The sequence below is a fragment of the Chlorocebus sabaeus genome, chromosome 8 (genome assembly GCF_047675955.1).
Source record: "Chlorocebus sabaeus isolate Y175 chromosome 8, mChlSab1.0.hap1, whole genome shotgun sequence".
NCBI lineage: Eukaryota > Metazoa > Chordata > Mammalia > Primates > Cercopithecidae > Chlorocebus > Chlorocebus sabaeus.
This window is the reverse complement of record NC_132911.1, coordinates 123,242,194-123,257,781: the sequence shown is the minus strand read 5'-3', so window position 1 is coordinate 123,257,781 and position 15,588 is coordinate 123,242,194. Positions and strand designations below refer to the sequence as shown.

The following is a 15,588-nucleotide window of genomic DNA, read 5'->3' as shown; positions in this document are numbered from 1 at the left end:
GTATATATATGATCTCTCCCCTGTGTTTTTGTTAACTGTTGAGAAATTTATAGCTACTAAGGGGAAAGTATGTTTGGTTACTTGGTTAGTCAGCAGAAGAGCAGAGCTTTAGATTTAAGGTCTCTGACTCCAAGAGCCCATCCTCTTTCCAATTTATCAGACTTCCAAAGTAGAACCTTGAGACTTTAGGAATTTTTTCTTAGTATTCAGGCATTAGGTACCTAAGGAAAATGTTTAGTTGGAAGAGCAACATTTTAGGCTCTGCTTTAGGAAGATAAATTTGAAATGGAGGAGGCCAAACATGGTGCTCTAAGGGCTTTGGCAAAATTCACAGGAGTGAGGCAAGAGAGAACTTGAACTGGGGTTGTGGTCTTGGAGATCTAAAAGGAAGGATGGAAGACAACAATATTATACTTGAAGGATCCATAGGGTTTTATAAATGATGGAATGGGTGGTAGAGAAATGTAGAAACTGCAAGTGAGAGACAAGCTGTTATCAACTTACTGGCTTGACCCTCTCAATTTTGGTTGTTTACAACCACAAGAGCCCCAGGTGGATGTAGTGCCTCCGTATAACATGGTCTACCTTCTCTGAGCTTCAATTTTATTAGAAACTTGTGGGGAGGTGAAATTCTTGCAAAACATTAGACAGTTGTATTATGTGGTAAAAATAAAAATTGCCATACAGTTCTGACATGAAAAGACTACAAAGGTATTTCACATGTATAGTAGGCCATTTAAGGTGTACCTAGATTCCTGGGGAATACATGTTCAAGTTTGTTCATTAGAGGAATTTGGTGATGGGGAGTTTTAAAAATACTGCTCTAAACTCAGTGCAAAGGATGTTCTATAATTGATCTAAATTTTATGCCTGAAAAATGAAATCCACTGAAGTCCTCACAGGTTTTCCTCTCCCTACTGGTTCCTGACTCTGCACAGAGTTTGGAGGCATTTCTTGTAGAGTTCACAGCCAGCATGCTTCTCGCTGAAGGGTCACCTGTTCATGTAGAAACTGTCCTTGCTGTGAATTTTACCTTAAGACTGCTGGGACTCGAATTCAGAAACCTGGAGAGAAAGTCAGGGAGAAAAGACAGGCGAAGAATAAATGTCCATAATGAGGAAGACAGTAAGCAAGTTCATGGATTGTGCTTTTGTTTGCATTGATATTCTAAGCGATTTATTTTTAAAGTCTTTCCTGTCCTCCCTACTTTGGCATTCATGTACTTTTATTTGAATTGTCTTATTTTTGCATCTTGCAGCACAGTCTTCATCAGCGAATGCTTCTGTGGATGGCCAGCTAATATCAAGGCAGAAGATACTTTCTTCATATGCCACGTAGCTAGTATTTCCTAATGATGAATTATAGAACAGATTTCAGGGTGTGAGAACCAGAAGAGACTGCCTCTCCAATGAAATTGGCAAATCACTTCCCAAGGAAAGAAATAGCAAAAGACAGATGTTTTTGCAGAATTCTTATAATCCCAGCTAGCCATCATTTAAATTAGGAAAAACCTTTTCACCCCTGTCCACACATTCAAATGACTGCATTTACAAAGAAAAACTGGACTGACTGACCATTGAAAAATCAAACAAATGAGCTGAATATGAAAATTCTCTCAAAATACAGGCTCATGCTTGCCCTGCTTACTCTGAGGGGGTCCTGACCCATCTGGAGACCTCCTACTTCGTTAATTATAGGGTCACACTGAGGACTGGTCAGTACCATTGTGGGTAGAGTTATATTTAGGTCTTTCCTTTCCTGTGAATCGCAGAGATCTTGGTTAGGTTGGGTTAGGAGGGTGGGACATGAAGGTTAAAATTCTTACCTCCCCAGCCTGCAAAGCAATTTCTTCCCCTTTCTTCATTTTGCCTGAGATGGCCAGGCATCAGTTTCCTGAACCAACACCCTCCCGGAACATATTTAGCACTGGCACAAGCTGCTGCAGTTCCCTGTCCAGGTCTGTGTGGGTTGGAGCTTTCCGAGAAAGCCCATTGCAGGTTCTTGGGCTTTGGTGGATCGTTCATTGAGACCACTAGTGGTAAAGAGTTGGATGAGGGCATGTCTGAATATTCCCAGACCTGGGACATGCAGCCACCCTTCAACTTGTAGAAGGGCTCTTGGAAGCCATTGCAATTCCAGAGGCATTTGTGAATGGAATTACTTGCAAAGGCCCTCCTGCTCAATGTCTGCTAATGAAAGTAGACACTGCTCCATATTCACAGGGCTCTCAGATCTCACTCTTTCCCTTAACTTCCCACAATAATGAAAGAAACTATTTTTGAGACTCAAAGAACTGCTTCCCCTGAATTACCTTTTAGTTTCAAGTTAGACATGAAATAAGTTGTTTGATGTAGGACGTCTGAATGTCTTTCATCTGAAACTTGTGTCAGTGGGGCAGTTTTTGGCAAGCAGCTAGGACAGAGATTCACTTCCTTTCTTCCACGTTTCCTTGCTTTACCTTTCTCCCCTGCTTCTTCCTTCCTCTCCTCCCTACCTCCCAGGGAGCTGCAGAAGTAAGCATTATTATCCTTGTGAACCAAGGAAGAAACTGAGGTCTTAAGAAGTCAAGTAGCTTGACCAAGGTCTCATAGCCAAAAAATAGTACAGCCTCATTTCCAAGTGTGGCCTCTTGGGCCCCAAAGTGCCAGATGTATCAGCTGAGTGGCTTCGAGTTGACCTCATTTTTCAAATAGCAATTTATGCATTCTAGTAGATGATGTAGTTGATACAGCAGTTTCTTTTGAAAAACTAGGAATGCACACATAATTTTGTGCATTAGGCTTAAGTTCTTCACTTTCCTTGGGAAGCAGAAGTGTATTCCAAATTACTTGTACTCTGTGCTCAATATTGCAATTTGACAGCTTGGAAAAGAAACAAATTACGGAATTCTCTAGGGTCTTTGGTTTTCCTAATTTTGATTTATGTTCTGAGAACCTATTGAGTCAAATGCCCTCTGACACCACATGTCTCATTTATTTGGTACAGTTAATTGCTGTTGAAAATGTTTGCAGCCAAGGGCAGGTATTTGTGGCACATTACCAATAAGAATGCGGTAGAGTGGCAGGGAGGCCAGCAAGGATCAACATGCATTGGCTCTGTGTGCAAGAGTGCACAGAGGTCATTTGTGGACTTGGAGTAGACTGACCATTTGGGGAAACTCCTCTGGAAAATTCTGATTCTGATTTTGTTCTGTTTCCATTGCAGAGCTCAGAGGATGAGTCGAAATGGGTAGAAGAACTCATGAAGATGCACACAGCTCGGGTGCGTGACATTGAACATCTCACCAGCCTGGACTTCTTCCGAAAGACCAGCCGCAGCTACCCAGAAATCCTGACACTCAAGACATACCTGCATACGTATGAGAGTGAGATTTAACTTTCTGAGCATCTGCAGTACAGTCTTATCAACTGGTTGTATATTTTTATATTGTTTTTGTATTTATTAATTTGAAACCAGGACATTAAAAATGTTAGTATTTTAATCCTGTACCAAATCTGACATATTATGCCTGAATGACTCCACTGTTTCTCTCTAATGCTTGATTTAGGTAGCCTTGTGTTCTGAGTAGAGCTTGTAATAAATACTGCAGCTTGAGTTTTTAGTGGAAGCTTCTAAAGGGTGCTGCAGATTTGATATTTGCATTGAGGAAATAGTAATTTTCCAATGCACAGTTGCCACATTTAGTCCTGTACTGTATGGAAACACTGATTTTGTAAAGTTGCCTTCATTTGCTGTTAACTGTTAACTATGACAGATATATTTAAGCCTTATAAACCAATCTTAAACATAATAAATCACACATTCAGTTTTTTTCCTGGTTTTATTTGGCTTTTATTTCACTTATAAATTAGAGGGTTTGCATCATTCTCAGCAAACTATCGCAAGAACAGAAAACCAAACACCGCATGTTCTCACTCAGGTGGAAATTGAACAATGAGATCACTTGGACACAGGAAGGGGAACATCACACACCGGGGCCTATTATGGGGAGCGGGGAGGCGGGAGGGATAGCATTAGGAGATAGACCTAATGTAAATGACGATTAATGGGTGCAGCACACCAACATGGCACATGTATACATATGTAACAAACCTGCACGTTGTGCACATGTACCCTAGAACTTAAAGTATAATAATAATAATAACAAAAAAAAGAAACAGAAAAAAAATAAAATAAAATACAAGTTAAAAAGGAAAAAAATAAATAAAGGGTTTGTTTCAGGTGTATTCATGTGTGTAAGGAACACATTTCTTGTACTAGGCCCTTTTCCTAGTTGCTTATATGACATTTAACCACAGTGGCCTGGATAAGATGGTTTAGGTACGTATCTATAGGAAATCAGAAGGGCAGAGGGAAAGAGGAATTAGAAGTAATTCTGAATACAGTCTCTCAATGTATATCTTTTAAAAGTATTTTGAAGTTTGGAAAAATATTTTGAAGTTTTGACCAAGTTAGTCCAAAACTGTAAGTGTTAGATTCAACTTAAACTGCATTGAACATATATTCTGTATAAGGTATTGACCTAAGCACCCTGGAGGATATAAAGAGAAATAAGACAGTGGGATGAGATACGGATATAAACATGTAATTAGCCAATCCAGGTAGAGAATAACAAATGCCAAGTAAAAAGTATTAGTAACAACACAATAGGACAGAAAGGTCTGAATAGTAATATGTGGGGGTAATTTTATTTTATTTTATTTTATTTTTTATTTATTTATTTATTTTTTTTGAGACGGAGTCTCGCTCTGTCGCCCAGGCTGGAGTGCAGTGGCGCAATCTCGGCTCACTGCAAGCTCCGCCTCCCGGGTTCACGCCATTCTCCTGCCTCAGCCTCCCGAGTAGCTGGGACTACAGGCGCCCGCCACTGCGCCCAGCTAATTTTTTCTATTTTTAGTAGAGACGGGGTTTCACCATGGTCTCGATCTCCTGACCTTGTGATCCGCCCGCCTCGGCCTCCCAAAGTGCTGGGATTACAGGCGTGAGCCACCGCGCCCGGCCATGTGGGGGTAATTCTAGATGGACATAGTTATGGTTTTAAATACTAATGATGCATGGAGTGAAGAAGTCATTCAAAAATTTTCAGTCCTTCTAATTGTGTCATAGAGAAAGACTCAGAATAGTGTTATCATATCTCTAACAGTTGTTAATCTCCCTTAAAAAAAGAAAACAAGGTCGAGTGTGGTGGCTCACACCTGTAATTCCAGCAATTTGGGAGGCTGAGGCAAGCAGATCACTTGAGGTCAGGAATTCAAGGCCAGCCTGGCCAACTTGGTGATACTCCGTCTCTACTAAAAATAATAATAATAATAATAATAATAATAATAATACTAATAATAAATCCCTGCATGGTGGCACATGCCTGTAATCCCAGCTACTTGGGAAGGTGAGGCAGGGGAATAGCTTGAACCCGGGAGGCAGAGGTTGTAGTGAGCTGAGATTGCACCATTGCACTCCAGCCTGGGTGAAAGAGTGAGACTCCATCTCAAAAAAAGAAAAAAAAAATCAGAAGAAAATAGCCTATTGTTTTGTTTTTTAATTTTTAATTGTTCCCTTTTATAGTCAGTGAAGTGGGTTTTAATTTCTACAAATCTTCCTTTAAAAATACATTAAGAAGAACGACATCATGTCAAACAAAAATAATTTACATCAAAAGCACAGTAAATTTGATGGTATTGGGGATATGTGAAAAATTGAGAAGGCAGTAAGGGAAAAACTGATGTCCTGGAAACAGAGCTGTAGGACTACACTGGAAGAAGTGATCATGGTGATACCAATGTGGCTGTATTTATAGAGCATTTGCTATGGTCCAGGCATGCCTCTGGCACTTTCTATGGTTTGTCTTTGAATGCTGACAAAATGGGAAGCTCAGAGAAGATTTCATGGAAAGAAGAAGAATGAAGGTATGAATGAGGAAGGATGCTTGAACTGGGCTTTGGAGTTTGGGGTAGGGTGAAAGGGTGGTAGAAATGAATTAGAATATGATTCATTATTCATTTAATATTTCACAATAACTTACTGAGCATCTACTAAATGCCAGTACCTATACAGGTTGAGCATCCCAAAACCGAGAATCTGATATCTGAAATGTTCCCAAATCTGAAAGTTTTCGAGCGCCAACACAATGCTCAAAGGAAATGCTTGTTTGGACATTGTGAGTTTCAGATTTTTGGATTTGGGATGCTCAACCTAGGCATAATGCAAATATTCCAAAATTTGAAAAATCATAAATCCAAAACACCTCCTGATCCAAGCATTTCAGGTAGACGGTAGACAAGGGATACTTTCCGTTGAGGACAAAACAGTGAATACATAAACACAGTTTCTGGCCCCATAGAACTTGCACTTTAATGAAAGAGACCCTTTTAAACATCTCCAAAGCTTGGTTATATGTGCTGTGAACGAATTAAACAGGTGGAGGAGAGTGACAAGAAGGTGGAAAAGGAATGGCTTCATAGGTGACTTTCTAGCCAAAACCTAGGAGATGAGAGGAGCTGGCCTTGAGAAAAAGAGGGACAAAAAGGAAGAGCACGGTCAAGGACGGTGGTCAGGAAAGATCTTGGGATGTGTGAGAATCTGAATGAAAACAGATGTGCCTGAATGAAAACAGATGTGCCTGAATACAGTGGTGAGGTGGGTTGGGATCAGGTCAGGTCTCATTGAGGCCCAATAAGCTCCACTGAGGCGTTTTGATTCCATTCTAATTCTAAATGCAATGAGATATAATGGAAAAGTCTAGGACAGAAGTGTGACAGGATCTGCTTTAAGGTCGCACTCAGTACATGAACCCCACGTATTAGGTTCGTGCACAAATTAATTGCCACTTTTGCCATTGAAAGTGATGGCAAAGACAGCAATTAATTTTGCACCAACCTAATAATAATCACATGCTATGCTCTAGATATAATGCCACACAAAAGTACATCTGATAAGAGAAGGTCCACTTACTAGGTGCTGTAATTGTCTTCCAACAGTAGCATTACAAGAGAGAAGGGTTAATTTTGATTAAAAACAAAAATTATCATGAACTGTTTGTTAAGCTAGATTCCTCTGTCACCTCAGGTTGAACTCTTCTCCAAATAGGTTATACCTGAGGCTGCTGGGGAAACCGGTTGCAAATTTAGTTGAGTACTGCTGCTCTATTTTCATCTTTAGGCTAAATCTTTGTGTCTTAAAAATAAACTCCAGACCCGGAGAGGACATCAACCACTGTATATTTTCAGGTGAGTGGCTTTGCTGATAAACACGTCATTAATTGTGGGGTTATTTATGAAAATCCCTGAATGGACAGGGACTCTGTTAAAATGAGGTCTAGAAGGCTATTTTAAGCTGTTTTTTTTTTTTTTTTTTTTTTTTTTAATATTGAGACTTTGGTCCATTCATGCTTTCATTGAGCAAGTTGCAAACCACTGGCCAGCACGGTGGTCCTGTTCCAGTGGTTTACCCCATTACAGTGAGTTCCTTTTAGGGAGGCAGTTTCTGAATCCATCCACAAAGTTTCCCAAGGGTGAAAACATTCTGAGTTGTTTATAAGAGGGCTGATTTTTTTTTTTTAAATAATTATTTGAACAAAAGCAGTGTTTCCTGCCAATTGGGCTTGCATAACTCTGCCCAAGAGCCACAGCCCCAAAGCTTCCTGTGCCCATTATTCCTTGTGGTGATTGGAAAGAGGGTGGCTGCAGATGAGTCCAGATGATTCCTCTTACTTCAGCTCACCCTCACTATCCCTCTGCTGAGTCAGGACCAGGCCGCCTTGTGGGTGGGAAGTGTTAAAGGCAATGGGAATTACCCCAAGGCTTTGAGGAGAGGGATGGGATGGGACGATGAAGAACAAGACTGACAGGTTCAAGTCTGTAGGCTGGGGCGAAGAGCACACTGCTGGAGGTCCAGCCTAGAGTGGAAGTGGCTCCTGTTTGGGCTGCATTTCTAGGAAGTACACGCCCTCAACCCCTCTTGGCAGGGGTGTCCAGTTCTGGCTGGAACGTAGAAGTGAAAAAGATGAGCCCCGGCTGCTGCTTTATTTATTTATTTATTTATTTATTTATTTATTTATTTATTTTGAGAATCTCGCTCTGTCGCCCAGGCTGGAGTGCAGTGGCATGATTTCCTCTCATGGCAACCTCCACCTCCCAGGTTCAAGCGTTTCTCCTGCCTCAGCCTCCCGAGTAGCTAGGATTACAGGCGCCCGCCACCTCGCCCGGCTAATTTTTTGTGTTTTTAGTAGAGTCAGGGTTTCACCGTGTTAGCCAGGATGGTTTCTATCTCCTGATCTCATGATCCGCCGGCCTCGGCCTCCCAAAGTGCTGGGATTACAGGCGTGAGGCACTGCGCCCGACTGGTGCTGCTGCTGCTGCTGCTGCTTTTTTTTTTTTTTTAAACTTTATTGAAGAAAAACTGACAGAAATAGACTACACATACTTAAAGTATACAATTTGATACATTTTGACATCTATATACACCCATGAAACAATCAGTACAATCGAGATAGTGAACACATCCAGGGCACCTAAAAGTCCCTTCTGTCCCTGAATAAACTCCTTCTCATACCCACCACATACCATCCGCCTCCCCCAATTCCCAAGCCCTGATTTGCTTTCTGTCACTACAGATTAGTCAGTATTTTATAGAGTTTTACTCTAATGGAATACTATAGTATACACTTCTTGTTGGACTTCTTTCACTTAGCATAATTCTTCTGAGACTTATTGAAATTGCGGCATTTATCAGTAGTTAACCTCTTTTAAATTGCTGAGTAGTATTTCGTTGTATGTATATACCAATGTTTGTTTATTCATCTTTTCTTTTTTTTTCTTTTTTTGAGAAGGAGTCTCGCTCTGTCCCCCAGTCTGGAGTGCAGTGGCTGGATCTCGGCTCACTGCAAGCTCCGCCTCCTGGGTTCACACCATTCTCCTGCCTCAGCCTCCCGAGTAGCTGGGATTACAGGTGCTTGCCACCTCACCCGGCTAATTTTTTGTATTTTTAGTAGAGACGGGTTTTCACCATGTTAGCCAGGATGGTCTCGATCTCCTGACCTCGTGATCCACCTGCTTTGGCCTCCCAAAGTGCTGGGATTACAGGTGTGAACCACCGCACCAGGCCTGTTTATTCATCTTTTGATGGACATCCATTCATCTGTGGATGGGCAGTTATTTCCATCTGTTGATAGACAGTTTTTAACTATTATAAACAAAACTAGGAACATGTGTGTTCAAGTCTTTGTTTGGACATACGCTTTCATTTCTCTTTGGTAAATACCTTGGTATGGATGGCTTGATCATATGGTAGGTAGGTATATATTTAGCTTTTTGAATAATTTCCAATGTGTTTTCCAAAGTGGTGGCTGTATTTTACATTCCCAAGAGCAGTATATCAGAGTTCCACTTGCTTCACAACGTTGTCAACTTTTAGAATGGTAACCTTAATTGTAGCTATTCTGATAGGTAAAGTAGTGGTACCTCACTGTGGTTTTTATTTGCATTTTCCTAATGACTATTGATGTTAAGTGTCTTTTCATGTGATGATTTTCCACCCATATATTTTATTTAGTAAGTGTCTGTCCAAATATTTTGCTCGCTTAAAAAAATTGAGTCATTTCCTTGTGATGAAGTCTTAAAAAGTCTTTACACATTCTAGATTCAAGTCCCTGAAAAATATGTGGCAAAGATTTTCTCCCAGTCTGAGACTTGGGTTTTCGTTCTCTGCAGTGTCTTTTGATGATTAGAGTTTTAACCAATTTTGATGAAGGCCAATTGACCAATTTGTTCTTTTATAGATTATACATTTAGTGTAGTGTCTAAGAAATCTGCCTAACTTGGGGTCATAAAATTTTTCTCCTTTGTTTTATTCTAGATGCTTTAAACTTTTAGGTTTTACCTTTAGGTTTATTATTCATTTTGTGTTCATTTTGTGTGTGGATGAAGGTATGCATACAAACTCTCTTTTTTGCATATGAATATCCATTTTTTCAGCACCCTTTTAAAAAAAGGCTATATTTTTCCATGTGTCTTTTTTTTTTTACCTGTCATAAATCAGTTGTGCAGGTAGGTGTGGATTATTTCTAGGCTCTTTATTCTGTTTCATTGATCTATTTGTCTTATTTTATACCAACACCACACTGTTTTAATTACTATAATTTTATAAACATTTCAAAAGTCAGGTAATGTTAGCTCTTCAACTCTGTTCTTTTTTGGTAATTCTCTCTATTGTAGATGCTTTGCATTTCCATATGAAGTTTAGAATCAGCTAATTAATTTTAGAAAAGTGCCTACTGGGATTTTGATTGGAATTTTGTTAAATCTGCATATTGATTTAGAATTGACATTTTAAGTAATATTGATCCTCTTTACCTGTGAATAAAGCATATTTTTCACTTTGTGAGGTCAGCTTTTGTATGCCTGAAATTTTTTATTTCACTTATAACCTTTAAATTTATTTTTAGTGGATAAATAATTTTCAGTTGACAATTATTTCTTTCAGTGCTTCAAATATATTGCTCCATTGTCTTCCAGCATGTGTTATTTTGGATGGGAAGTCTGTCATTCTTTTAAACTTTTTATTTATTTATTTATTTTTGTAGAGATGGAGTCTTGTTTTGTTGCCCAGGCTGATTTTGAACTGCCTTCAAGTGATCCTCCTGCGTCAGCCTCTCACGGTGCTGGGATTAACAGGTGTGAGGCACTGCACCTGGTGCACCTGGCTGAAATCTGTCATTCTTTGTTTTTTTCTTCTGGCTGCTTCTTAGATTTTCTTTTTGTCACTGGTTTTAAGAAATTTGATTATGATGTGCTGTAATTTATTTTTCTTCATGTTTCTTGTGCTTGAGATCTGTGAGTTCATAGTTTTCATCAATGTTAGACAATTGATGGCAATTATTTCTTCAGATACTGTTTTGTATGAATTCAGGGATGCAAACTATGCATATATTTGGTTTATTGAATTTTTTTCACTGCTCATTTATTTTCATACTTTTTTATGAATTTCATTTCAGATACTTTCTATGGCCATGTCTTTAAGTTCACCAATTTTTCCTCCTGCAAACTCTAATATGCTGTTAATTGCACCTAGTATATTTTTCATCTCAGATCTTAGAGTTTTTATCTATAAATATTGAATTTGAATCTTTTAAAAATATCTTCCATGTTTTTACTTAACATGTTCTATCTCTTCTATAGCTTTCTGAACATATGGAATATAACTGTAATACATGTTTTAATGTCCTAGTCTATGAACTCTACTCATCTATGCCATCTCTGGGTCAGTTTCAATTGATTTTTTTTTTTTCTTTATTGTAGATTCTATTTTTCTGCTTGTCTGTATGCCTGGTAACTTTTTAATTGTATGTCATGCATCGTAAATTTTACCTGTTTGGGTGCTTGATATTTTTGCATACCTTTGAATATTCCTAAGCTTTACTCTGTAATGCAGTTACATTTTTTGGGAAAAGTTTCTTGAAAAATATTTCTCAGAAAAAGGAACATGTTTGCTTTTAAACTTTGTTAGTTATGATGGGAGCTGTGCGAGGTGAGACCAGCACTGTGTTTAGTCCATTTCATCCCTACTACTGAGGCAAGACCTTCCTTAGTATTCCAAATGATGACCTTACCCTATGAAAATTTGCACTGTGGCTATTGGGAACAGGCAGAATTCCAATGTTTGTGTGAACTCTGGGCACTGTCCCTCTAATTCTTTCAGGTGATTCTTTCCCTGGCTTTGGGTAGCTTCCTCACAGAGAGCCTCAGTGCTGATCTGTGCCCAGCTAAACAGTTGAGGGAGACCCTCTGCAGCATTCTAAAGTTCTCTTTGTGCAATTCTTTCATCTGGCATTCTGCCCAATGAAATCCAACTGTCTTAATATCTCTGGACTCCCAGCTTTGTCTCCTCAATTACAGAAGATGGTTGGGCTCCACCTGGGCTCTCCCTGCTTTGTGGCTTGGCCCAGTTTTGGACAATCATAGGGCTTTCTAATTTGTTTTCCATTTCTCAATAATCCCTGTCTTTTGTTGCCTTATGGCCAATGTCTTGAGTGTTGTTTCAGGTGGGAGGGCAACTTTGGGCCCTCTTAGTCCATCTTGATCAGAAATGGAAGTGTTATTCTTGATCTTTGAAGGCAAGAATTTACTCACCTTTGTGTTCTCTACTTCCCCAAGCACTAAAACTTGAACATAGTAGGCAATGCGTACAGTTTTTTGCTAAATTGAATGTATTTAACATTTAATCTAACATTTAATTTAACGAGTAAGACTGAGATAGGCACTGTAAATATAAAAGCACATTTAAAATGGCTTTTAATTTTCAAAACCTTACAGTATAGTGGGCCATGAGTATATGTTAAAATCTATTTACACTGCAAAAAAACACTAAATGAGAACAGAAAGAATGACTCTACCTCAATGTGGAAATTAATGTTTATTAAGCAGCTACTATATGCCACACTCTGAGCCAGTGATACATATGCTATCTTTCATTACTCACAATAATCCTAAAGTTCATGTTAAACTCCTTATTTTATAAATGAGAAAAATTAGGATCATGGATGCAAAATTATAGTTCAGAGTTACATAAGAGCAAAAAGGCAGCATTTGAATCTTTCTCTGACTCCAGGTCCCATGCTATTACTACGTGCCAAGCTGTCTTCCAAGAAGGAGGAAGGTAGTAATAAATCAGAAAAGCCACTGAGAAGTGATGGTGTGGAAGCCAGAAAGGTATTTGAAAAACTAGAAAATGCCTTTTATGAAGAAAATTAAAGAAGTCAGTTCTAGCTAATACTTGGAAAAGTTGGAGTTTTGAGAGATCAAAACATGCTCAGGAAATGGAATTAGCTTCCTGTAGCATGCTAATGCTGGGTTTGGAATCGGAGTGTTGGGGCCAAAAGTTAGATTGGTGAGGCCAAGTTCAAATAACAAAGAAACTCGCTGAAAGAATCTAAGCTTCATTCTAATGGCACTTGACTACCACTCAATATTTTTATGTGGGAGACTAATACGATCAAAGTTGTGACTTAGAAAGCTCTAGCTGTCTTCAACACAGAGCATAATTTGGGTAGTCAGCCAGTAAAGAGTCTTACTGTCACTGGGTGCAAGGACGAAGGCCCAAACAATGTCAGCAGCCTTGGGGATGGAAAGGAAGGAAAAAATGGACAGATAAATAGAAGACTCAATGACAGAAAGAAGGAGGGATAAGGATAATTCAGAGGCCTTTAATTTGGACAGCTGGGGAGATGATGGGGCCACTAACCAATAACTCTGGAAACAGGAACAGGTGGGGGGATGACAGAGTAACAAGGAAACAATAAATTCAGTTTTGGAAGGGCTGAAATTGAAGTATAAACAAGACATCCTGGTGAAGATGACCAAGAGACAGGTGAAGAAGGAGACTCAAGCTGAGGAGAAATTTGTGTACCCGGTATGTGGTGTCAGTTAATATAATATGTGGGGATAACATTATTCTTGGAAAGTATATTGAGTGAAAAAACTCAGACTAGAGAAAGAGCGTCAGCATTTCAGGGCAGAAACAAAGAAACACACCATATTAGGCAGTAGTTAAAAGCTAAAGGTTTGCAGTTGTATTGCCTTGGACAAGTTAAACTCTTAAGTATAAATTTTCTCATCTATAAAGTAGTTATGATAAAACTCAGTTCTTAAAGTTACCATAAGAATCATGCAAGGAGACCTCACTGAAACATAAGTTGGTAATTTTTTTTTTTTTTTTTTTTGAGACGGAGTCTCGCTCTGTCGCCCAGGCTGGAGTGCAGTGGCCGGATCTCAGCTCACTGCAAGCTCCGCCTCCCGGGTTCACGCCATTCTCCTACCTCAGCCTCCCGAGTAGCTGGGACTACAGGCGCCCGCCACTGCGCCCGGCTAATTTTTTTTCTATTTTTTAGTAGAGACGGGGTTTCACCATGGTCTCAATCTCCTGACCTTGTGATCCGCCCGCCTCGGCCTCCCAAAGTGCTGGGATTACAGGCGTGAGCCACCGCGCCCGGTCGGTAAATTTTTTAATGCATTTTAATCTCCACTTCCCACTGAAGAAGGAGTACCCTTTTAGAGTGATTTCTTGGTTTGAGTTTTTTTTTTTTTGCAGAGGAGAGGTGGTACAGAAGCAATCTGAAATTCGTGGATTTCCTGTCTTTTGTGAGAGGCTAAACTAAGTGAAGAAGTGAAAAGAAATCGTGTTTAGAATGCCATGAAAGAAGGGGGTGCTTTCTCTGGATTCTGAAGTGGAGAGAAATCTGTGCATCTGAGCAGGCGGTTCATTCCAGGATGTGCTGTGTGATCTTCTAAGGGAGATAGAACCCTAGGCGCTGGGAGTCCTGGCCATGGTGTGCAAACAGAAGGCAGGCAAGCCTCCACAAGCACAGTGAAGACGTGCATGCCTCATGCATTTCTCCCATCATTTTCCATTTACCAGATTCTGGTATGACCCTGGGGAGAATGTAGGAACCACAATAAAGACTGAATCAGGGTGGGGCACAGTGGCTCATGCCTGTAATCCCAGCACTTTGGGAGGTCGAGGCAGGTGAATCACTTGAGGTCAGGAGTTTGAGACTACCCTGGCCAACATGGTGAAACCCTGTCTCTACTAAAAATACAAAAATTAACTGGGCATGGTGGTGGGCGCCTGTAATCCCAGCTATTTGGGAGGCTAGGGCATGAGAATCGCTTGAACCCGGTAGGCGGAGGTTGCAGTGAGCCAAGATCCACGCCCTGCACTCCAGCCTGGGCGACAGAGTGACACTCAGTCTCAAAAAAAAAAAAAAAAAAAAAACGGAAAGAAAAGACTGGGACTGGTGCGGTGGCTCATGCCTGCAATCCTCCCCACTTTGGGAGGCCAAGGGAGGAAGATTGCCTGAGCTCAGGAGTTCGAGACCAGCCACAGAAACATGATGAAACCCCATCTCTACTGAAACACAAAAAATTAGCCGGCGGTAGTGGTGTGCACCTGTAATCCCAGCTACTCAGGAGGCTGAGGCAGGAGAATCGCTTGAACCCCAGAGTGGAGATCATGCCACTGCACTCCAGCCTGGGCAATAGAGCGAAACTCCATCTCCAAAAAAAAAAAAAAAAGAATCAGACCATCGCATTAAGCCAGGCAGGCTGGACATTTAGATTCCTATTTTAAGGAAAAGTTTTTATTTCTTGTGACTTGAAGTATATGCCAGCTACATTTGGAAAATGCTTAGCACCATGCTTGCTACATGTCAGGTGTTCAATGAATATTAACTAAATAAAATCAATCCAGAAACAAAAACAAAAACAAAAGAATGGAAGGAGCAACCTGAGAGGTAGGGAGAGAACCAGGAAATAGTGGGTATTGGGAAATCCAAGGATAGAGACACTTTCAAAATGGAGGCAGTGGTCAATGACGTCAAATGCCAGAAAGAAGTCAGACGGGAATTTGAAAATATTCTTTGAATTTTGCAAGAAAGTGGTCACCAGTGACCTTCTTGGCAGCACATTCAATGAGGTGGTCTGGAAAACAGTGAAACTGCACTGGGGTGAAGAGGGAATTAGAGAACACACTGGAAGTAGCCAGGAGAGGCTGCCCTTTGAAGAAACTGAAGAAGGAAATAAGGGAAATAGGTAATAACTG

The 15,588-nt window shown here is 40.1% G+C and overlaps 1 protein-coding gene across 8 annotated transcripts in view; it reads left to right on the top strand.

Moving 5' to 3' along the window:
- ENPP2 (ectonucleotide pyrophosphatase/phosphodiesterase 2) overlaps positions 1-3,810 on the top strand; it is a 118,763-nt gene extending 114,953 nt beyond the window's left edge. For all 8 annotated transcript variants that reach the window (XM_038000189.2, XM_038000187.2, XM_008001434.3 and 5 more), the window contains one exon: positions 3,205-3,810. In XM_038000189.2, the coding sequence (XP_037856117.2) occupies positions 3,205-3,375 (171 nt within the window). In that variant the 3' untranslated portion in view covers positions 3,376-3,810. The remainder of the gene's footprint in view (positions 1-3,204) is intronic.
- The last annotated feature ends 11,778 nt before the right edge of the window (positions 3,811-15,588 follow it).